Here is a 24,437-nt window from a genome sequence, read left to right on the forward strand (position 1 = left end):
TGCGCCAAACTAACTTTTTATTAGAGCCATGTATATCTGGAAGAGTATGGAGTCGTTTTTTCAAATGTCACCGTTAAGAAATTTAGATCGTATTTGAATACTTGCTTTATCAGTTTACTAGGCATCATTATCAGCTTTATTTTTAAAAATCTGGTATAGTTGAACTTCTTGCCAATGTATTTTTTAACCACGCATAATATTTTGCTAACCTTATTTCATTTTACTTGTCACTGAAAGTTTGCTTCATTCAAAACTGAGTTGAAGCCCTGCCACAGTTTATTTTCAGGTCACTTCCTGAAAACGTATCGTCTTCGGTCTATGTATCGTGAATGCATTGTTGTTACTAACTTTATTGGTTGATTGACTGACCAGTTCAAAACGCGCCAGTCCAACGCAGTTCCGGACGTGAAAAAGGAGACTCATCTGGTCAACGAAATTTGTTATAGCTGTTTCAAGCTACCAGATACTACTGTCATGTACACAGAAATATTGTTTACTGTCAAAAGCAGAGTTAATTCAATATCCCTCGTTCTCGTGGCAGGAAAGAAAAGAATAAACTACCTGTTGGGTATATAACCCTTTTAAGACCAAAACTGCAATTTCTAGTGAAAAATGGAAGAGGTGCGAAAATTGTGGCACTTTCGAGGGCACTGCCGTGATCTCACGGGGAAGTTTAAATTCGGCTGGGTGAAATTGAGCATTCGAAAGGCATTCACCTTGTTCATTGTGAACGCCGCGATTCATTTGTGCGACCGCGATGCCATTGGCTTTGGATCCCATGGCGTCTCCGTTTACCGAACGTTCGGTCCGGCCATGCTTTGCCTCGCCCCGATGTCGGGAGGCCAATAAATGGTGTAAGCAGTGTCTTAGCACAGTAGCAAAAACTACTGTGTACCGTTAAAAAAGAAATCGTCAGGTGAATGGCGTGCCAGGAACCTTAATTTCTGAACATTTCCAAGTTACCTAGTTTCTTATGTTCATACTTTCTGGGTGTAATTCGTGTTTAATATATGTGATCCGTTGGTAAATACTTGGCGCGAAAGCTTGGGGTGATCTATGTAGTTTAGCAAAAGATAGCGGTGCTATGGGCAAGAATACTGACGTTGTCCTGCTTAACAAATAAGTGAGTACCTTCATAACTCTATACTTTTTTTTCACATTCGTCGCAAAGAAAAGTTATGCATAGTCAATATATTTGTAACTGGGAAGGAGAGAAATGACATTGATGCTGCACTGTCTAATAAGGCGTATGAAAATACCGGTCAAAAGCGGGCTCCTTACAACTTTCATTGCTATGAGGTAGCGCATTGCCGGGCCTTGTATCCATAAACCTACAAAGCCGAGACGCATTTCCACGTATGAGCTGTGCCACGTCAATATGATACTTTTGTGCATGGAAGTATTAGTGCCGAGTGCTAATAGCTTCGTGGGCGCTGTGTTGTTGCCACTTAGTTAACGTTGCAGCTAGTGTTGAAGCGCTTTGGTAGCAGTGACCAGATGCAGTACGAAAGTTCATTAGTTTGCCTCTGCTGCCGCGCTTCCTCGTTCCAGCGTTTTGACAGCGCGTGTGCGCGGTCATCGAGCGAGATGCATTTATGCTTGCTTCTGCACCCGTGACATCATGCTTGTTAATTTAGTTAGTAAGCGAATGTTTACAAGGTTATACGGCCGACAATACTATATGGTCACTTCGTACAGCTGTCTACTAATTTGCTATGGCAATCGATGCTTCGCCTTCCGGGCGAAACCAACATCTTATGAGTCAACATTTCACCGGCTCTGGTATGTGTTGGCGCCAGCTGCTGTTAAGCGAATAGTCACAGACCCGTTTTCGGGGCTAATACAACATTCTCAACACGTGCAATCGAAATCCCCATTGAAATCACACAAGTGACTCTGGACATCTTGTGCGTTTCCTACAAAAATATTGCTCAAAAGAAGAACGCGGTGTCCTCATTGTTCTGTCAGTTTGCAATTTATCAGCTTGCAGCAACTTATTCAGCGGCAATGTTACCTGAACCTTTTACCTGTAGGCACAACTTGCTTGGTGTAAATGTGTGTTCGTACGTTTTGAACCGATTTTGCTCACGTTAGAATTTCGGCCACTTGCTTCTAAGGCAGTGTGTGTTGGATGAGCTTGTTGCTCAATTGCATATGTTATGGGCGCTCAACCAGCGTTGAAAAAGTGAACTTTAGTTTCAGTGTATGCCAGTTTCGAATTGAAACCATCTTTGACTACAATTCGTGGAACCAATGGAGTGATTTGTCTCATTTTCCGTATTCTTATTTCCCCAGGAAGTAGTGACTTTGTGACGAGCAGTTAGGCAGGTAACTCTCAGACAGTGCGTACACTTTTTCCCATTCTTAAGCGCCTAGAAACTGAGAATGAAGCTTTAACTGACAAACAAAGCAAACCAGAGGGTTTGTACTTCTGAGCGACACCGTAGAACACGCGCTGAGACTCGACTTATTAGCCGACTATCGCATGACCATCAGATGGCGCCATGGCGTATTGCAATGCTCCAGTGCAACATGTACAAACTTGTGCGTGTGTATATTGGCTTGGCGTTTGTGTTTTACGTTGTACTTATGCTGTACTCGCAAATTCTGCGCAGCGAAATCATACAAGCAACATTTTTGTCACTAGACGTTCGAAATACCTCCTAGGAAGCACAAAGCCTACGTACCTTGCTTTATGACGTCATGCTAATTGGCCAGAAATTGGTGACCAGCGGGGACGTTGAAACCACTTTGGTTTACTAGGGAGAATCCCCACTACATTCTACGGCAGTCGGATCGGACCTGGTAGCAAGACGTGAAGGTTCCAACTGTACAGACATATTGCTATCAGGAGACGTTGGCGTTTCCCATATAAAGCAGCTTGGAGGCAGCCACAAAGGAAATCATTTTTAGATCGTTTCTTTTTTATTTCGGAAGTTTGTCCAATGGTATAAGCGATTAATTATACAGGCCGGTTTAATGGATATACATCAGTAGGACTCGGCTGCTGGGCCCATGGGGCCAAGAATCATAGTTTGGTAGTTACGTGCTTTTCATCCTTGCTTTATCGTAATTTGATTTGATTGCGACAGCACATCTACGTTCCTGATGTTCCCGGACTTTGCTCTAAGCGGAGGCTTTAATAAGGTCCCCAATAATGGCTAAAGGTACCCCAATACCACAAATTATCAGCCCATGCAGACGAAGAGTTCTCACTGCAATGTGAAATAAATCATTTTTCCAAATACCCTGCATTCTACGCAATCATCTTTGCAAAGCAACCTGCATATGTGGCTTTTACATTGGAATGCAATCACAGTTATAAAGGCAATTATAAGTTTTCTCATTACCAAACTATACGGAACACTTATGGATGTGGGCTTATATCATCCTGAAGTATGCCACACTTCTGCGGCTCAGATGCCTGAAGCAGGAGCCAATGTGCCTTCCAACACGAGACCACGATGACCAGTTTACAACTCTACGTTTACTGGCATCAGTGGAGGATTCTCACTTAAGGAAACAACGTTAACGTAGAAAGCATGTCAACGTACGAGTGAATGGCGGGTAAACGCTTTCAGTTCCCAGTGCGTTACAGTTCAGCATGTGTTTCCTATAACAATTTTCTATGAAGACTGCAGAATGTGCATGTAAATCTTGTGGCACATAAATAAACAAGGCCAAACCCAAAAGTACTCAGGTGCTGTAATAATTTCGTGATAGCACAATATTCAAGCAATTACTGCGAAAGCAGCATAAATCCAGACAGTCAGGTTTCGACGGAATGCATTAAATGCCGCCCTATTTAAAGTCGCGATTTGACTGCCTTTGAATCCGAGAGTCTGTCACGTAATAAAGCAAAACAAAGATTGCGCCGGACGTTTTGGCGACGATGTGCCCCACGTAAGAACGAGCAGCGCTCAACCGCAGTCGACGCCTAGAAAGAGGCGTGGGCGCTCGGCGAATTGACGGCGTCGCCTTTTCGCCTCCCCGCGGCAGCGGAGAAGAGGGCGGTGTTTCTCGAACGCGCCAGTTCGGCCATTTTGTTGAGGAGCGGCGCCTTCTCGAGCGCCGCCTTTTCGCCGCACTTGCCGCGGAAGTCGTCCGCGTCCGCGTCGTCGGCGGCGATGCAGAGCGCGTCGCCCGTCAGTATGTCGATCATGTTCGCCTTTTCCTCCAGGGTGCCGGGGTCGTCGTACGAGACCAGGTACCGGGTGCCCTTCATCACGCTCACGCTCACGATCCTGGAGCGGCTGTCGTCGTTGCGCTGCGGCGGCTTCACCGTGGCGCAGCACTGGACCGTCTCGCATATGTCCGAATATCTCAGCACCACCCTGCGCCCGTTCCCAGCAAGATGAGTTGGAATGTGTCTAATACAGGTAGCTCGAGGTTACCCTGATTTCAGAGGGTCTCTATAAAGAGAACAACCTATATAGAGACCGTCTCGCTGTACCTGCAGCTGCCGATACGTGAAGAAATGCACCAGTAGGTGCTTCAGATTTGCAGCGGCATTCCTCCCGGGGAATTGTGCGCTCTTGAAACCGACATACAGACGCGCAAATGTGCGCTACAAGGCATTTTAGAGTAGGTATGTGAAAGGTGTGCTTCGCAAGATGCAAACCGAGCTAAAATGGTCGGCGGCTCGCATCAAATCACTGATGAGGGCTAATCTTGGCCTCCATGTTTTGTAGCGTTTCACAGTTTCAAATTACTTTTAATTTGCGTAGACATTCCGCTGTTAGACACCTGGTACGACAATAAAATTGTCATTACCTTGACGTGGTGAAAAAATAGCGCACCCGCGCACAGCATTTAAGAGAGTACCGCCGTGACCTAGTTGACTTGTCAATTTTTCGCTCGATATGAAGATCCGGAACATCTAAACCCTACACAAAGTGCTGTTAAGCCTGGGAGGACTCGAAACAAATTAGTACATTACTTGTTTTTGAGAGCATATAGTTTCTGTTTAAACACCGATAGTTTTAGTGCGTCATGGGCTCATGATTAATCACTCGTTTTCATCGTTTTCCGGCGCCACTCGTTTTCCGGCGCCCACTGGCGCTACCGCACGGGAGTGCACGCAGAAGAAAAAAATAATTATATGGTTTCATGAGCCAACACCACTACTTCAGTATAAGGCACGCAATAGCGCAGACCTCCAGGTTACGTTTAACCATCTGTGATCCTTTTTCATGCAGCTAACTACACGAACGTTTATGCATTTCGGCCCAATGAATGGGGGCGCCCGGGCCCGGATTGAACCCTCGAGCTCAGCAGCGGCACGCCACAACTGCTCCGCTAACATGAAAGGTCATCAAGACGATACGTGCATCACCGGGCTCAGCTTGTTTGCGAGCGCATCTCTCAGGCGCCTGGTCATGTGGTGAGCGTCCACGTTTCTCGGCTTAACCGAGTGAACGAGAACAGCGACAGATCTAGAGCGAACGCGGAGCATAGCGGGGAATGAAAGACGGCGATTGCGAACAGAGGGCAGACGGAACAGGAGGAGAACTATGCTGCGAAACCATGAGGAGAAAAGCGGAGGAGGAGGGTAGGGCGAAAAGCGTCAGAAGAAAAGCACAGTGCCGCGCAAGACTGGCTCGGCGCGGACGACGGATAAGAGAAAGCGCGAGAGTAGCACGCGTCTATTCACCGATGACACCACCGATACCATACATGGAAACAAAGCAATGCATGAGGGGAACTCTGTCTGCGGCGGCTGCTGTGAATCGCACCCACGCGTCACCCACGCGATGCCTTTCTCAATATCCCGATTAGTGGGGCCATCGCGCCCGACTTCGCTCGGTTTGTGACGTGCCGCACGAGGCAGATTGTCCGCGCCAGTCAATATATCGCGAAATGAAAACACGTATAGACCGGCTTATTGAGGGTGCCGCCATTTTGCGATCGCAGTGCCGTCTATTGTTCGGCGCCATGCTGGTTTGTGGGATTCCGCTGGAGGGTACACGGCGAACGTGCTGTTGACGACGAGTGACAAGTTTTTGCGCTTTCCCGAGAGTTGGTAATAAGTTGTTTGGATTAGAAAACTTCTTAGCGTGTCGTCACTAAGCTTTTAGGTTCGATATAGCCTCAATATTTAACGGCGACGGGCCTAGAAGCGCCCCTGGCGCTCCCCACGATCGAAATAGGAGGCGAGTCAAGTCTGGACATTGTCGATACGCAACGTATACATGTAACGTGTTATTATTGCATGTCTAGCCTTGAACACTAATAAGGTATCACTCAGGCGACAACAGTCCGAGGTATCTCCGTGTGTCATGCGGTGTGCCGCACCAGCATACATTCCAAACCATGTAACTGCGAAGCTCCGCGGAAGCACGTATTGCTAGCTTCCGTAGTCCTAAAATTTTCTCTGTACGATTTTCCAAACATTGTTTATCTGGCACCCGGGCATCAAGCTTTACAATATAAAACGAACTGTAAAATAACTCCACGGAAAGGGCAGTTAACATGGAAAAAATGAGCTGATGATAGAGGCTGCGAATACGCCACGATAAACCAGACGCACGCGACGCGTTGAAAGATTATGCGCACTCTTAGGTCTCGAGTGGTGCTTGTACTTGCAAGGGCGCCTCGCGTACTCGAGAGAGTTGGAAAACGCACTACTCTTTGCAGCACCAACTTTATTTTCTGCAGTAACATAGCGCGCGATGAGCGGCGTCGACAGCTTTCCGGCAAGATTCGGAAGCACGGGAGAACGCATCTGAACTAGGGCCGCCCGGCACACGGTAGGCATAGCTTTGGTTACAGAACGGAAAAGAACACACCTTCATTTCTTAGTCGGCACTACTGTTTTAATGATACTTCCTCGGTCTACTTTCGCCAGAATGTTGGTTGCCAAGCACGATAATCTTAGAACACGTTTGGACAGAACAAGTTTAATATATGTGCACGATGAAATAGTTAGCTTCATCCATTCGCAATAGTTGACCGACTCGAATGCGCACCTTTCTTTCACATCCCAGTTTGATCATGGGTGCCCAGTTCCGCGTTCGCCACCGAATGCTCACTGTGAACAAAAGCTACCGAACATACACGCGACGGCATCAAGTCTTTTATGTTTATGTTGGCAATACAAAGCGAACGTTTCTTTGCTATCACAGCGGTGTCCACGAAGTCGCTGTGACTCAAGATGAACTTCACGATTCCTTCCTAAAGTTGCCTTTGCGGCCGAACAGAGCAGAGCGGTAGCCCGTCGAGCTTGGGTCATCTGACATCGTAGAAATCCCAGGCAGAACACGTTAGGCTCGCACTAATCCACGGGTAAACCGCTACCTTTCCAAGCTGTCGCTGGCAGAAAACGGAATCTGGACGCGTATTTCCAATTTCTAGTAGATACAGCGGGGCGTGGCACTTGTGGAGACGACGGACGTTTGCGCGCATGCGCAAGTAAGAGCCGGTGGGAGAGAGGAAATGTGAGGAGTTTTGCTCCTTGAAAATACGACTCTACCTAGGTACTACGGAGGAGTTTCTTGGCGCGCGTTGTATGCGCTTGTCCCTAGGCGTGCCGGCAGAAGTCGCGGGGTGCGCTAGTGCGGAACTCAGCATCGCAAGTTGGCAGCTCGACGCAATTATATTTATTCGATGACGTTTTACTAATGAAAACGTATCATTATTTCGCATTATTGGCGGCGCCGCCAGGACACCAAAGCGGCAATGGCGACATCAAAGCTAGAAGCCGGACTGGTCCGTGGGTTGGGGCTCGCAGAGGCCTGCGCGTGCCAGGTGAGTATAAGATCGGCTATCAGCTATCGCGGATCGCAAATTTTTTAGGCGAACACCCCCTGGCAGGCTTCGGCCTCTGCGGCCCCAACCCACGGGCCGCCCTGCTTCCAGCTTTGATTCCTCCGCTACCGCTTGGGTGCCCCGGAGGCCCTGCGCCGCCTGCTTTAATATAGCCTCAGGCGCTCTCCTGATGCCTCCGTTTGCCGGTTACATGTGCCCTCCTGGAGCAGTGCTTGTAAAAAATCCGATCTATCGTCGCGACGCCAAAAGCGACCCACGACTTATACAACACCAGTCAGAACATTGTCCCGTCAGACACAGCGATCACCAAGCGGCGCCGCGCTTTCTGCCTCACCACGCGGGCAGCCAGCGGCGGAGCGTATAAATCAACTCGACCGCACTCCGCAATGGCGGCATGTCTAGGGGACAAACGAATACAACGCGCTCTAAGAAACCTCCTACGTAGTGCCTAGGCTGAGTCATATATTCAAGGAGCAAATGGCCCCAGATTTTCTCTCTCGCGCCCGCTCTTACTTGCGCCTGCGCAGAAACGCCGAGCGCCGTCAAAAGCGCCACGCCCCGCTGTACCTACTAGCAATCCGCCTCTTTCATGGTGCGACGGCGCATGCGCCTTGCCCTAGCGGATTAGTCGCGAAACGTTTTGGAAGGGTCGCGCGCGTGGCCGCGCGCCGGGAAGTCCCCCGAAAAAAAAAAGAAACGCTCGGACGCGCGGTGCTGCAAGCATTCGTCTCGTGTACCGCATTGAAACTCTTCTGGTAGCTCGACATCGGTGCGGTGCCGAAAATATGCGCAGCGTAAGACCGCAACTCCACTTTAAAAGAGAAAGCGGCCAGGGCATCGTCCGAGTTGTCCGGACTGCACTGTGAGCCTGGTACTGGCCGCCTTTCATGAATGGCTTGCTAATTTAATGAAAAACCCGTGCGTTACACTTGGGCGACACTCAGGTACATCCCGTTGCTGACGTCTTTTTGCAGTGTCGGTCCTCACTTGCTGGGGGTGGCAGCGCGTTCCTGACTGCACGTACTCGTAGGGCGCGGCAACACTGGGTCGACACGAGACCGACAAGACGCTCACTCCAATGACTGAGCGACTATTGTGCGTCACTGAAACCTTTTTATCATACGAGGTCGACAACGACGCAACTGACGAGCGCGAGTTGTACTGCGGCAGGCTTTTATATCGAATTCAGCGCAAAATCAGCGCGCCAACCATCGTTCGACCGAACCCCGTGTGATCGGCCGTCGAACCGACAACACAATAGCGACAGCGTCTTCGCTTGTATATATAATTAGTCGTGCTCAAAATGAGTCGTACACGCCTACCAAGTTGATCACTAGCTTTAACCCTCTCAAATCGTGCCCACGAAATTTGAGCCAATGTCGATCCTGTTCAGCGAAGGTTAACCTGGTGCCGTCGAGTTCGTGCACTCGCTACCGGCGGACCTGAACTCAAATGTAAGCAGTTAGGTCGAACGAAACTGCTCTTATAGTTCAATCGCAGCCTTAGCGATTGGAAACCATCTACACTTCATCTTGCACGGCGCGTACACAATAAGCGGTAAGCAGCGACACAGCGCTGTGCCAACGTCTGTACGTCACCGTACCTGTAGGCTGTCGGTCGCATTCGCTACTTATCTGGGTGGGCCTGTGCGTGTTGCTTTGCAGACACATTTCTCAATTTCAGAGATGCACTGTTTGCCTCTGCGTCAAGCGGCAAACATGAGACAGTGTATTCGGTATACAGCAGCATAAACAACCGCCTCGCTCATTTATACCAACGCCGTGAGAACGATGGCATACGCGCCTTTTCGTGAGAGAACAACATGGCCCACAAATAAGCACTTATGCGAGCACATTTTTCTCTAATAATGCTCTATGCCACGCTAAAACTGTAAGTATGATGGAGTTAAAGCAAAGCGAGAATGAGTTAACAGCCCGTAATATATATATATATATATATATATATATATATATATATATATATATATATATATATATATATATGGATCACAGTTGCCGTTGGTTAAGTTGTTCGGCCGCTCATATTGACTCGTCTCAGGGTGTAACAACATGGCACATATGCGCAGATATGCATGTTTTGCTACATTCTGACACTATTTCATATCAGCGATGGACCTTTTCCATGATATTTGACGATGACAACGACCTGTGGCTGTAGATGTCGATGTAATCCGACGCAGAAGGCTGCGCTCGAAGACTTCTTGAAAATGCGATACGTCTAAATAATGTGTAAGAAGAATACCAAAAGTGATGTCCAAGTGCAGAAATCAGTGACGAATTCCAAGGCAGCCGTGCCGCCAAACGGAACTCAGCCTGCATTTATCGACCGCGCTGTTTGCAGAACAGCGCACTCAGGCCTGCTCACCAAGCAGTCATTGAGCGCTACATGGCTTCAGGAACGACATGCTGTTCCGAAGAAGCCATTAATAATGATTCGCGTTCCACGAAACGCACAACTGACGCGCACTCAACGTGGGCGCAGGCGCACAAATCAACCGGCGAGAGCCCCGGGGCCCTTCCAAAACGTTTTCAGTGGCGTGCGGGAGAGGGCAGCACAAGAAAATGAAAGAGGCGGATTGTAAAAACGCAATACGGACATAACAGTGCGAGGAGGATAGAGGCGTGGCGCGCTTGTTCGAGGCTACGTTCCTCCTCGCCCATGAAACGCTGTAAAGAGCTGCGCTCAAATTTTGCGTCATGAAGTATCTTAATCGTCGGGGAATTTTTTAATGAGGAGTGACATCCTATCCGGCCTTATTGATGCGATAGCGTTAAAGACCCAGTGTAGCAGAAAAGCCGACGTTGGCGTCGTCCGTCTAGCGTCGGACGTCGCTTCGGCAAGAGAAATTTCGAACCAAATTCCAAACCACGCGTACCCAACCATTCTTCTACCACCAAAATTGCTCATGACTTGACTTTCATTGTTTACAAAGTTATCCCTCGGAATTTTGAGAACGGCGGCCCACAAACAAATGTAACGAAAAACAAAACCCACCGATAGCCCATATCTCTTATGTTAGCTCTTCGCAGACTGAATTAATAAAAGTGCGAAGCAGCAACAGGAGATCGACCCATGGAAGAGGTCGCGTTTCTACCAGAAGGCTTGCGTTCGTGCGTAGCGTTCGCCGCCAGCGTTTCTTGGTAAACGTTACGGTCACATAAGCTGCAGTTGCCGGGAAGCATGAAAAACAGTTGGGGGTCTTTGAATAATATCGCTTTCCACTTTTAAAGGCGTAGCTTAAGCGCCCTCCATATTTTCTATGACAATTAAGGATACAGTTTACTCCATGTCTTTGCTAAACGACGCCAGGAACCTCGTGACATCACATGACGCGGCGATGACGTGGATGATGCAGAGTCCGGCATTTCTAAACCAACCCCAGCATGAAATTAACTTATATGTGTCTTCCAACGTCAATTATTACACGCTAAATCTCATACTTCTATGCATTGAGAAGCGCGTGGTATTGTTTAGATAACCTTAAATGTATACGTCAGAGTCCCTTTAACGAGCGCATTTTCTTGTTGTGACATACTAACCAGCCTCTTTCATGCTATTAGGTCTCATGGTTACCTGCCAACTTCATAAACTCATCGCAATAGAAAAAAAAAGAAAGAAAAACGTGACATGCTCACTGCGTGTCGACCCGTATTCCCATCAGGCTTAGGGCATAGCAGATGTTGGTGATTTTACGACCTCCAGCGGCGACGTTCGTGGCCCTGTCGTTCTTCGCAAGGGTCAGAATGTTCACAATGTTCAGGTCCGGCTTCGTTCCCGGCTGATTCGGGTCCGCTGTCGGCTGTTTGATGTTCGTGTAGTTGAAGTTGTTCAAAAAGATGGAGTCGGGTATGTTGCCGGAGCCATCTGTGGGTGGGTGCGTCTGGTACACGTTGGCCAGCACGTTAGGCTTTACCAGCGTCCGGTAAGGACCGCTACGCAGGATCGCCGACTCGGAGCCTGCAGGCAGCCAGCGAAGTGAAGTGAGGCGCGACAGCTTACTTTCTGGTTGGTCAAGCGGTATGCAGAGCAAGATTTTCAGAGCGCGATGAAGAATTGAATGCTGACTCAGGGCGCACATATTTAAACACACGCACATACACACAAAACGCGCCTCCACCAAACGTAGTAACGCGTGTGGGACGTCTTTAGAGTCGGACACAGTCGCAGCAAGGTAAAGGACTTGCAGCGAAGCCGGCGGAAGCCTTGAGATGCTTCTTTCTGTGGGAGCAGCTCGCTCTGTTTCTAGAAAGTTCTACGAGTTATTCGCACCGCTATCCATCACCTAACCAATTATAATTCTGATTTCATAAGCATCTGGCGCTAAAAAAAAACCGAGATAAGGACATCATTAGCAGGATCAGCTAGCAACAACAGCTCGTGCTCTAGTCTCAGGCGTGGGTGACAAACGATGGTAGTACGTATATATATATATATATATATATATAACGTATATATATATATAACGTATATATATATATATATATATAACGATGGTAGTACGTATATATATATATATATATATATATATATATATATATATATATATATATATATATATATATATATATCTATATATATATATATATATATATACGTACTACCATCGTTTGTCACCCACGCCTGAGACTAGAGCACGAGCTGTTGTTGCTAGCTGATCCTGCTAATGATGTCCTTATCTCGGTTTTTTCTATATATCAAATATATATATATATATATATATATATATATATATATATATATATATATATATATATATATATATATATATATATATATATATATATATATATGCATGCATTTGCTTTAGAGCGTATTTGTATGTGTGTGAAGGTAGAAGATCAATGGTGCCGTTATTTCAAGAGGTACTTGCAGTGGAAGCGTTGTCGTAAGATAACACTTAAAATTGTGGTGTCAGCGGTTTCCAGTGGAACTGTTTTCGTTGTGACATATGGCATGTTTCATAGTTTGCGTATATAACGTGATTCAATGTCGTCACGAATGTGGACTCAACGTAATATAATTTAGAATAAAAAGATAGAAATTTTTAGCTATGCGCCTCAAGTAACGTTTATGACGCCAAAACGTTTGTGAAGACATATTTACAGGATTTTTCTTTGCCGTTTCTTCTGTCTCTCTCTCTGTCTCTCTCTCTGTCTATATATATATATATATATATATATATATATATATATATATATATATATATATATATATATATATATATATATATATATATATACATATATATATATATATGTATGTATGTATGTATGTATGTATGTATGTATGTATGTATGTACATGTTAACCAAAATAAAGATAAAAGGTCAGTTGGCCAATTTTTTATTTAGAAACAATAGTCCTACCATAAAGTGTTGTTAAAATCTGAAACTTAAAATTTGTTTTGCCGAGAGTTTCAAGAGTGAGACTCCATTTCTCAAGTCAAGCTTAGAGTTAGTGTAGTGATTTGTCATGGTGTAGATTCCTCACATTGTTCCAATAAGAGCGAAGGTACACGACGAATGCAATCCCTCTCCAACTGTAGGTAGCGAAACTCTATTAGTACTTCTGGCTCTTGTACTCAATTGTACTTTTACTCGCACTTGCACAGATACTTGTACTTCTCACTCTTGTACATCTTGAATTGAATCGGAAGGCTTTTCTTCGGGTCTCTGACACTGCAGTGGGCACAAGAATAGATCTGAATTTTGAAACGCTCTTGAAGCTCCATTGTCTCGAAACTTCATTTCATGAATGACGTGTCCTAACTCTACAAAAACCGATAGGTTCTTTATAATTTACGTGTCGTGTGGAGTCGTGACGAACGCAGCCTATATTAATTGCTATCGGATAATTTCAACGCTCTCCACCCATCGATGAAATTCACTATTGATATTTCCAAAAGTTGTGTTCATTTCTTGAATGGTCAGTGATGAAATTGGAGTTTATTGTCAGTGAAGACAGGGTGAATGTTTACAGAAATATTTGTCTTTGTATGTGTAGTGCTGTGAAGCGGCCACTTGTCGGGAAATTTTCGCAAAAAGCCTGCACACCAGCACAAATATCTCAGCTTTGGCATCAGCCGCCTATCCTATTGCAAAATGGCATTCAATACTCTCTAGGATACAGTTATGGCAGAGTTCGTTCTCATATCGACAAATTTCACAAGCACTTAGGCCAACTAAATCGTGCCCCCTATTGCGCCAAGATTATTCGCAAAGCGCCTCTCACAACGCCATAATACGCACTCGCAATCTGAGCCTAAGTTGCCTAATTAAAAGAAAAATGCCGGGGTGCTTAGAACTTTCTAAGAATGTGAAGGCGAAAGCCTGGTTAGACCTTCTGTTGATAGGCTGTTGAACTTTCTGTTGAACTTTCTGCTGACCTGCAGATGAACTTCACCCATAGCCGCTTCCTCCCGACGGTGGTTACGACGAGTACGTGGAATTTCGAGCTGTTCTAGCATCTTCCGCATTGGTGTACTTTCCCGGTGTTTCCCGCCCGCGACTGGGGCCTAGTGCGTCGTCACCCATAGCGATGTGGAATGAAGCTTCGAGCCCTGCGGTGACGTACGCAAGGCGCGGGAGCCCGCTGCGAGTATGCTGCCGCCGTTTCTAGAACGTCCTAAGGGCGCCACCGCTGAGATTTCCCTCCTCCTCTGTCGCCCTTTCTCAGAACCATCCTCCGGCGCTGCTTTCACGTCGCGCTCCGCTTTTCTCTACCTCACAACGCGACCTTGAAACATAGAGATCTAATGCTTTCGCCTTGAAAACCAATATGAGTACTTAGGTTACTCAACACAGAGACCTAGTACTAACGTGTTCCTCATCATTAGAAATTGAGAACAATATACCTGGCCCGGCCGTTCTAATATATTTACGAAAAGTCAGCCTTCGAAGATCAAGCTCGCGTGGCGTACCGCGGGGTATAAAACACCCGAGGTATAAAATGGTATACCGCAAAAGCTAAAACGTGCACCGGCTAAACGTTAGCCAGGGTGTCATCCTGGCGGAATAGCTTGTTAGAGGAGTACCAGCGTGTGGTCCTAACGCGCAGGCCAGAAGCGAGCCGCTCAGATTTCAGGTAAAAAAATGAGAGGAAACCTTATTTGTGTCTTGAGTACGGTATAGTCTAGAAGCTGCACTGCAGTATCGGTCCGCAAGAGCCCTGGACACAAGTTCGCGCTACGAATAGCTTTCATCTTTGAAGTTCGTTGTTGGCTTACCAGCCTGCCTGCCAGCGCCCTTAACTATGCCGTGACAGCATTCTTCTCTGAAACCCGGCGCCGTCGAGCTGTCAGGAAGCCTGCCAACATTGTGTGATGTCTTTCTTTAATAATGCAAAAGCATTATATGGTTCATGAAGCGGAAAACACGGCGGCCTGGCCGGAGATGGTACACAAAGTCACGTGGTCAGAGGCTCGCTCGTGCCACTGCTCCTGCTCTCATCGTCGTCTTCTTCCACAGCTGGTTCCAATACCGCCATTGATGAAAGTAACAAAATAGTAGAGGCCCTTACGTCACGTTCTTAAAGCCGGAAGTGCAGCCACGTTGGTGTGCCGTCTCCCTTTGCGCCTCCAGTCAGCTCGGCGGAAGAGCTTTTCCCTAAGTTTGAACTCGCATTGCTACAGGCCGCCGGAAGTGTGTGCTCCCGACGCGCGTCAGAACAAAGCTTAGGGAGCTTCAGTAATAGTTTTAGTGAAGCAGACGTGCGCCTGTGCTTCTCCGTGGCACGTTGAAGAACACGACGAAGACTCGCGCCGTGATTACTTGAGTGTCTCTTTTGCTGGCTGACGCTCACACTCATAGACCCCAAGCACAACTTTCAAGCTTAAACACCGCCTTCCAAAGTAAGCTTGTCGCGCGTACAGAATGTGGTGCGTGAAAAAACACGGGCCGAAATTTTTAGAGGCTTAGAGCAGCAGCAAGAGCTTCAGGAGTGTGGTTGGTATGGCAGTGTTGCTGTTTGCCAGAACAGTCAGTGCCAGTGCTCCTTCGGGAAAAACCACTACGTGACGTCCTCCGCACTCGCTTCAACTGATGCGCGCTAGGCGGGGCCTCTCTACGCTTTCCCTCCTCCATGGATGCCGCTCAACATGCCAGCATTCCTGCACTGCCCCTCCCTCTACGAAGGCGCTGACGGCATTGTCCCACTGCCGGTTGGTGCGGTGATTTCGGTGAGTTCAGTAGTGCGCTCCGATGGACGATCCTTCGGAAGGATGGTTCAAAAAGTCACATGGTCACAAAGACAGGCTCCGCCGGTGGCTGGTCTACATTTGACGCCACGCGTCGCGGCGCCCCCAGTCGGTGCGTTGATTTATTAAATTCTTGAATTATGGGCTTTTACGTGCCAAAACCACTTTCTGATTATGAGGCACGCCGTTGTGGAGGACTCCGGAAATTTCGACCACCTGGGGGTTCTTTAACGTGTACCTAAATCTAAGTACACGGGTGTTTTCGCATTTCGCCCCCATCGAAATGCAGCCACCGTGGACGGGATTCGATACCGCTACCTCGTGCTCAGCAGCCCAGCACCACAGCCACTGAGCAACCATGGCGGGTTGCGTTGATTTCGGGGAGCCCTGTCACGCGCTCCGATGAACGAACCTTCGACTTCGACTTCTCGCTCAGTTGCTGCGTCCGGCTCCTTCGGGCATCCACGCAAGTGCGCAAAGGAGACCGAGGCACGTAATGCTAGAAATTATACCAGGCAACGTGAAAACATTACCATTGAGTTTCATTAAACTAGTCCTCATCGTGAAGACGTCCCAACGCTTTTCGAATTTGTCCCCGTAGGGGTACCTAAGGGCCCTGCCCTTCTTTATTTTTTCAATAATTGAAAATGAATGTGTGTTTTGCATCCCGAAAGGCACGACATGACTATGAGCATCGCCCTATTGGGGCATTCTATAATAACATCACACGGGGTGATGTAGCGCGCACAAGAAACATCTAAGGACAGAAGTGTTTCCACATTTAGATCCGGTCGGAATGCAACTACCACGGCAGGGGTTCGCGCTCGCGAGCTGGTGCTTAACAACGCAACGCCATGGAAGCTAAGCTGCCACGTTAGGTTTTTTTCTTCTTCTCTTTCTTGGCAAGGATTTTTTTGTCAATTGATAGAGTGTTCCAATTGTGCTGTGAAAGAATTCCGCCGCAGCTTTACAGGCTTTAGCCAAGGTACGTATCTGCCGCGCGAACTGTACGTCTCCTTTCAGCATCCAAACGCTGGGCAACTCACCTTTCGCGGCAACGAGTTGGTCGATGAGGTCAAAGCACTCCTTTACGCTGAGGGCCGTCTCGTTTCCCTTCATGTAGAATTCGAAGCCGGCCAGCCTGAGATTCTTCATCTGGGCGTGAAGATCAGCCACCGTCTTATTCGGGCAGTCGTCGCTTTCAATGGTCAAATAAAGGCGAGACCGTTTCCCAGCCGCTTTGAAGAATTCACGTTGGCTTCTCTCTGCAAATGTGATTTTAAGTACGCGTTAGCTTATAGCAGGATCAATCTAGCGCCGGAGCGCATGGATTTCATTGGCGTCAGAGACGCCCAGCGGTTCGGTGAAGTTTTGCTTTTGCGCGCTATGAGTGCGCATCTGGAAGTGTCTTTTTTTTTCGCACACGTCACTATACTCTGTTTTACATTTAGTAGGCAACGTTGTGGAAACCTGGCATGTGGTTTAGTCCGAACTCTTGCTCCATGCATTTCGCTGTGCCGTTTAGTCTGCGACGCCTTGATAGGAATGACTAATTTATGTATCCCAACTCGCCAACGCTAGGTTGCGTCAAATGACGCATCATTTGTGCCGATTTGTGCTTCCAGTACATGACAACCCACCATCTATTGCTCGCGAGCGCGAACTCTGCGCTACGGCTGCAGGTGGCAGAAACGTGTCCCTTCTCCTGTTTGATGATAATGAGGTTCAACAATATTTACGTCATATTGATGGATATCAAAGCATCAGGATTATTGTTAAGTATAGACGGTACAGGGTGAAAAAGAAAACGTTTCGTTCTAAAGTCCGAATATACTATTTATACCTACTTCTTTTCTTTATTATGTGACGCTTTATTATTTGTTCGCGAATGCCAGCAGTCAGGTAAGTCTGTTTAGCCTTGTTATCGTTGCTTGCTCTGTATAAAACAGTTTATGCGTGGTATGGTATTTATTTATGTATTGTATTTCAATTGAGTTGAAAGCATCTGTCATATTTCACTCGCGGATTCATCAACATGCGCACGCTTTCTATTCTGGCATGCTTGCAATACGCACGTGCATTGTTACCGGCATAAATATGAATTTGCCCATGCTGTAATTGAGCTTGATTCATGTCATATTTTCGCTCGTAATTTGGGGAAGGAATGCATTATTCTTGCTAACAGTGTCATTTCACTAAATGTGCTAGGCGTTTTCACTGCATTTCAAAGCTTATGTGCGTCTTTAATTTACCAAGCGTTCCATCGAATCACGATATATTCCATGGTCGGCGATCTACCAGACGAGCAGCGTCGCACAAGACAAGTTTTGCTGCAAAAATATTCGTTCCAAAATTGGTATTTATGTATTGGATAGATAAGTTAAGTTTTCCAGCACGAAGCGAACAAAACTCCATTCCATAATGTGCGCGTGATGTAACTTACATAACGCTAAAGCTCGCGTAAAACACATGCCCATATACAGTGACGCCGATGCCGCTCATCGCAGAGATTCGAGCGACACGTTTTCCGCCAAGCTTTTAGGCTATAATGTGAGAACTAGCAAAAGGCGCGCGGATACTCGGATGACGTCATGGCCAAGAATATGCACATGTGCAGCCTCGTGGCATGACCACTGCATAAGCACAGAACTTCATTGCAGCGCTGTTGAATCCTATGGGTATGTTCCGTGTTCGGTGAGTATTGGAGGATACGTAATTTGACTGCTCAGAAAGTAACCTCAAGCCCAAGTAACGGAACACGTTTCTTAGACGTTTCAATGAATTCACGCCACACCGCATCAAAAAAAAAAAAAGCCAATAAAAACCCAATTTCTTGTTACATTGAAATACTCTGGCGTGTGCAAACCCAGGAAAGCATACAGTGTATAACGGCACATTTAGCGCGTGCGAAAACGTGACAGTGTTTTCTTGTCCGCCGGCGGTCTTGCCATCGAGCTTGGAAACGTTGCGCTGAGCCTTGCTTGTTTGGACAGCGAAGTTGGCTGCGCAGTTTTCGACTTCGGTGCTGTCTTGGCAAATCTCTCGCTGTTTTTAGCCAGCTTCTTCGGAAAGAAAACTGGAAGCGAGGTGGCCGCTGTCTGTCTAGCAATGTGTTTAGCAATCTACAGCTAGTGTTGAAGCACAGTCCATGAGAGTACCCATAATAACAGGGTCCAGCGTTCACAAGATAGAACACACCGTGATATACACACAACGTGCAGCCCGTGTGGCGTTTTGATTGACGTTCATAAATCTGACGCGATTTGCCGGTTTTCGCCTAGGCGCAGTACAGTGAGTTAAAATGAAGCTGGTTGCGGATGACGTATCATAGGTTATCCGTATACGTGTATGTATACGTATATAGGTTATGTGATGTCCCTTCATTTTCTTCAACACCGCGTCAGCTAAGGCTGTGCCGTGAGGGCCTGTTGTAAATTTGTGTTTTTGCTCGTGGAACGAATTATGGTTCGATATTTGGGCACGTTGCGTATACCGCGAAGTACAATAGCAATCGAAATAATAGCGGCACACTTTCTTTCAAGTTTACCAGAGCAGAAATGCCAGTTCGTAATTTGAATGAGCGCACGTATGCACGAAAATTAGATTCACATCCGGGACAGTTCCTGCGTCCATGTAAATGCAGGGTGCGCTGTAATGCCGCACGATAGGCCACAGTCGAGCCGCTGGAGTTCGCGATCCATGAAGTGGGATCGTAAGTGCAAATTTGCTGACAGTGAAGCAATGCTGCCTTGATTTCGAGTACCTATAAACGCCGACAGTAATGCTTATCATGTTGCGCTGCTAAGCAACGAGGTCGCGGGATGCGATCTCGGCCACGGCGGCCGCATTTCGATGGGGCCGAAATGCGAAAACACCCCTGTTTTAGGTGCATGCTAACGGCATGTCGTCCAAATTTCCGGAGTCCCCCCACTAAGGCACGCCTCATAATCAGGTCCTGGTTTCGGCACGTAAAACCGCATAATTTAATTTTAGTAATGCTTGCGTCCTACACGGTTTACGGCCAACGCATCAGTAAAATGCGAGTAATCGACCACAATTAAGTGCTTGTTTGATCTACCCCATTGTCAATAAAAGAATAAAATATTGGTTAATTGTAACTCAAGTGACTCGTGGCTTTATTGTCATTTCCTATATGTGACCCATATGAAGAGCACGGCAGCAGTAGCGATAACAGTACGAGTGTGGCGGCGTTACTTGCACACCGTCCGGATTCCGGCATAATTTTGACGCAAACAACTTGCAGATATGAGTGAATAAAGTCTCCAAAATTATAACGAAGTTAGTTTGATATGGACCTCAGTTTGGTTCGTTTAAGTGACACACTGAGGTTGTTACTTCAGTGATAATCCACAATGGCGGTGAGAAGAAAGGTTCGAAACCATGCAGGAGTATTGGTACTACTAAGGCTAAGAATATTCTGAGCGAACATAAGATTATTTGACGTCATTAAAAGTTACGCACCAAATACGCTGTCTGTTATGGCCTAATTTGTTCTGAGCGAGTAACGTAACGCGAAAAATCCATGAAGTAGGGCGGGAAGAGAGACATTACACACTGTCATCTTTCGCTTCCCGCCGTTTTCTACGTATTTTGCGCAGTACCAATTGCCTTCTCGCCTAGAAGCGTTCCACCTGACTACAATTCTTGTGCTTGTTTCTGCGCGGTGCAAGTATGCGCATATATGCCTTGAAATAATTTCTACTGCTTCATTTTTCTTAACCAGCTTGTCGAACCTTTTTTGAAATCAGGTTCCTGCGTTAGGGAGCCCAAGAGGAATTGCGTTTCTGTCGAGGGTGCGCAGAAGTTGGCAATGAAGTGTGGTGGCGGCAAGCGTGAACAAAGAGAAGCAAAACACACAAGGCCACACGTTCGAGCCATCTCACTTCGCTCCTTGACGTCGGTACCCCAGGGTGTCAAGATGAGATGCGAGCAAAAGTCGGTGGCGGGTTGCACCACGTCGCTCCACAGGTCCTTGCTTCGCATGCGGCAGATGAGGAACGACCGCGCGGGGGCTGGGACATGCGACAATGTGCGCCTTGAGACCGAGCTCGAACTTCAAGGTACATAAATGTGCGATTATAGCCTCGGAGAAAGCTCTCGCACTTCGTCGCGTATGTGTGGCAAAACAGAAATCATGTCTTTGTCGTTCAATGTGCGCTAACATTTCCACATGTGCCGCGCATCAGTAGGCAAACTTTAGCCGTCTGTTTCTGTTCAGTACCGCCTCTGAACTCAAAGCTTTGGAACTGGGTTTCATACTATATTAGGTTTCGCGCCATGTCTGAAAGTGCACACATGTTCAGTTTTATTGAAACATTCCGGAAGAGAGGCGCTTTAGTACCTTTCGTGAATACTACTGGTGCCAAACTGAAATTTCAAAGCAGCGTCATCAATGCTGTCGAACTGTATTACAAGGGCTACCCAGGGTTCCAGGGTGAAAGTCTGATTGAGAGACACCGCGACATTTATTCGTGACTTGGTCCACTGCCACATAGTCAGCTCACGTTACTTACAACAGCTTCTACGGCTGACTTTAATTAGGTTAGTCGTGTTCGATGAACTGCCGTTACGCGTATTGGAACCTACGGTAGTGTATGAGGGACAATAGCGTTCTTATATACTGTACGTGCTCGCGGGTTCAATTCCGCTCCCTGCGAAATTGCCTTCCAAATATGGTTGAAATATTATTGAGTTCCTATTGACTGAATGGTTTTTCTAACGAAACATCGATATATGTTGAGTTCCTGAAATACTAACCTATCAAAAATTCTTTTTGTGCACAGTGCAGCAGTTTAATCTATGATTTTGTATCTTTGGCTATTTGTTCAGTACATATTGACTGACAGATAGACATGATATATTTATATATGCAATATCTGAACTGATGTCTCAGTTTGTACAATTGAGCTACGTTTTTTTTATCGTAACCGTGAAAAAAGGATTGCCGAAAACTTTATTAAAAATTGTCCAAGAACAGCATACATTATGCAGCCCTAATGGAGGCATTTGCCACGGCGATCGCATGCTGGTAATGAAGGAATGCACTAGGACTTCTACAACATGGCCAAACTTTTTCGATACCATGTAATACAATGCATTTCGTTTGTTAAGTGTTATGTCAAGCGTGGTTATTCGATCAGCCTACTAGCCGGTGTTTTCAAGCAATGCTAGTAAATATGCCTTGCGCAAACATTTCTTTTTTTAAAACGCTTACCTCGTGGATACTGAATCTTTTGGGAGCGAATACCTCAGCAACTCACAAATCGGCTGATGCAGTTCTGTTTCTTTGTTTTTGAAGTTTCCTTCCAAAAGTGTCCACAAGGTCCACAAGTTTACTTTGTGCAGTTGGTTGAAATTTCTAGCACATTGAAGCACATTACTCACCTGTTGCTACCGGTTCACCTCCGAGACCTGAAGAAAGTTAGGAGAAAGTTTAGGGTTTAATCCAATTCAAATCACAGGAGAAATGTGTTCTCAGCTCTACTGAACGCGTGCTTATTTATATTATCTAATAAAATAATCACACGTTAATTATTCTGCGTTCAGAATGTCTCGTGGATTCAATGACAGCAAGAGTAATCTGCCTCATGATGAACACTCGTTCAGCTATGAGCATTTGTTCTGAGTCTAGTGAGTGGGTAGGGTCCGCGATCTAGTGTCATGTAAAGAATGTAGCCAGGGTGTGTTTCGTAGCCAGGGCACTACATAACTACATTAGGCGAAAACCAGTTTCGTGTGCTCTAGCTGAAACCAACAACAGTGAAAATTTAGTCGCTAGACGTATTGCGTTTGATGGTTGGAAAGGTTCACGCTGAAAAAGCACGCATCTTACCTATTAGCTCGCCTGCACTTGTCGATGCGAAAAGAGTATACCGCACAAATTCCAAAGTTCAGTGCAGGAGCTGCAACAACGTTCTTTTCTAAAAAAAATGTAAGTTGGCGGCTGTTTATCTTTAAAACAACCGAACGCTCATGTTGATACACACAATCGCGTGCAAACGCCTTGCGCTGTCTACGAAGTTAAAATAAGAGGGGTCAGTGCTTGTATCCTTTGTCACTTACGGCTGACGACGAAGATCAGCGCTAAGCCGAGGAAGCCCAGAATTACGGGTACGATGCAGGTGAACAAGACGTAGCTTCCGCTTCCGCGGAAGTCAAGCTGTCCTTGTTCGCGGCGTCTGTACAGGACAGAATAAAAAATGCGCAGACTATATCTCAGCCACCACTATACTTGTGATTTCGTTTACACTTGCGAACTCTTACGCACACCATTTTGTCGCTAAAGTCTGCGTACATTGTATAGGAAGTGCTTCACGCTACAATTCGCAATCTGTCATATGCGCTACGCTTAGTGGCAAAACTTTTGATTTAGGCACAGGAAATCGAACGCATATTCTATTGGAACGTTCTCGATAAGCTGGAGCGACCTTTACGTTTTTGGATAGTTGAGCAAGGAGATTACTAAATACAAAGAATATTTATAACACCGGCTAATGTTTAATCCCAAAACATGTTATCGCTTTTTTTTCAGATGTACTCTCGGGCTCGTAATTAAGGTGATCAAACTGCTCGAATTTTTTTATCTGGAAGGCTATGTGGTGATTTAAACGGTGACGCAATCTGGAGTGAAAGTAGAGAAAGTTTGCATTCTTTAAGTGCGGGTCATTTCACGCTAAACGTCCCAGACCTCAAAAGTGGCCATCGCATATTCTCTTGCAATAAATTGGGCTAATTTTAGATTGCGTGTGAAAAAGGTTTCGCCGAAGTATTTTCCCCGGAAAAAGAATGTTTGGTGGCGATTGCACTCATTGAATGGTTCGCGAAGAAGCAAAAGTTGCTTGGAAGTAAATGTTTTTAAATCAGGTGTGAAACTAGTCGCAATGACAAATTCTATTTTGGTATGTTCTACTGGCGTGGTTCTTAGGTGAATACATTTACGAATTTACCGTGCTTAAAGGTCTCAGTAAGAAAGGTACAAAAAATGCGTTTTAGAACTATTTTGCATAATAATCGTTAATGTATCTACTATTTTAACCATTACTGTAGTTTCTGCTAAAATAATTTTCGACTATGATGTCAAGTACGTTTCCAGAAATTTACTTCCGAAGTTGCCAAAAAGTCACTTTCTGGCGTTGTTCAGACCTAAATTACGCATAAAGGCCCCCCCAAATGAAAAAAAAATGAAATACGTAAGATGGCATATTATACGCAGTAACCTTTCAGCTTGGGATCTATAAATGTTAATTTGACAAAATTTCGTTCGAGGCGAGAAAAACAAAGTGAAGCCCACAACCAATCTCACCGCAGACTCTGCCGAACTGTGTTTTCTGCCCAACATGCATGTGCTGTGGGGCATTTTTCTGGCACGCATGTGAGCTGTGGCTATTGGTCCAGCGAACGCGTGCTGTGTCACCTGACATAAACATACGCACATC

General features: G+C 46.2%; 1 protein-coding gene across 1 annotated transcript in view; it reads right to left on the reverse strand.

Annotated features, from left to right (window-relative positions):
* Positions 1-2,922: 2,922 nt before the first annotated feature.
* LOC142563346 (uncharacterized) overlaps positions 2,923-24,437 on the reverse strand; it is a 34,858-nt gene continuing 13,343 nt past the window's right edge. Inside the window, exons 2-7 of the mRNA XM_075673907.1 lie at positions 23,065-23,180; positions 22,387-22,413; positions 20,886-21,014; positions 17,028-17,246; positions 11,424-11,790; positions 2,923-4,334 (exon numbers count right to left, since the gene is read on the reverse strand). Coding sequence (XP_075530022.1) covers positions 3,938-4,334; positions 11,424-11,790; positions 17,028-17,246; positions 20,886-21,014; positions 22,387-22,413; positions 23,065-23,180 — 1,255 coding nt within the window. The 3' untranslated portion in view covers positions 2,923-3,937. The remainder of the gene's footprint in view (positions 4,335-11,423; positions 11,791-17,027; positions 17,247-20,885; positions 21,015-22,386; positions 22,414-23,064; positions 23,181-24,437) is intronic.

The sequence above is a fragment of the Dermacentor variabilis genome, chromosome 11 (genome assembly GCF_050947875.1).
Source record: "Dermacentor variabilis isolate Ectoservices chromosome 11, ASM5094787v1, whole genome shotgun sequence".
Lineage (NCBI taxonomy): Eukaryota > Metazoa > Arthropoda > Arachnida > Ixodida > Ixodidae > Dermacentor > Dermacentor variabilis.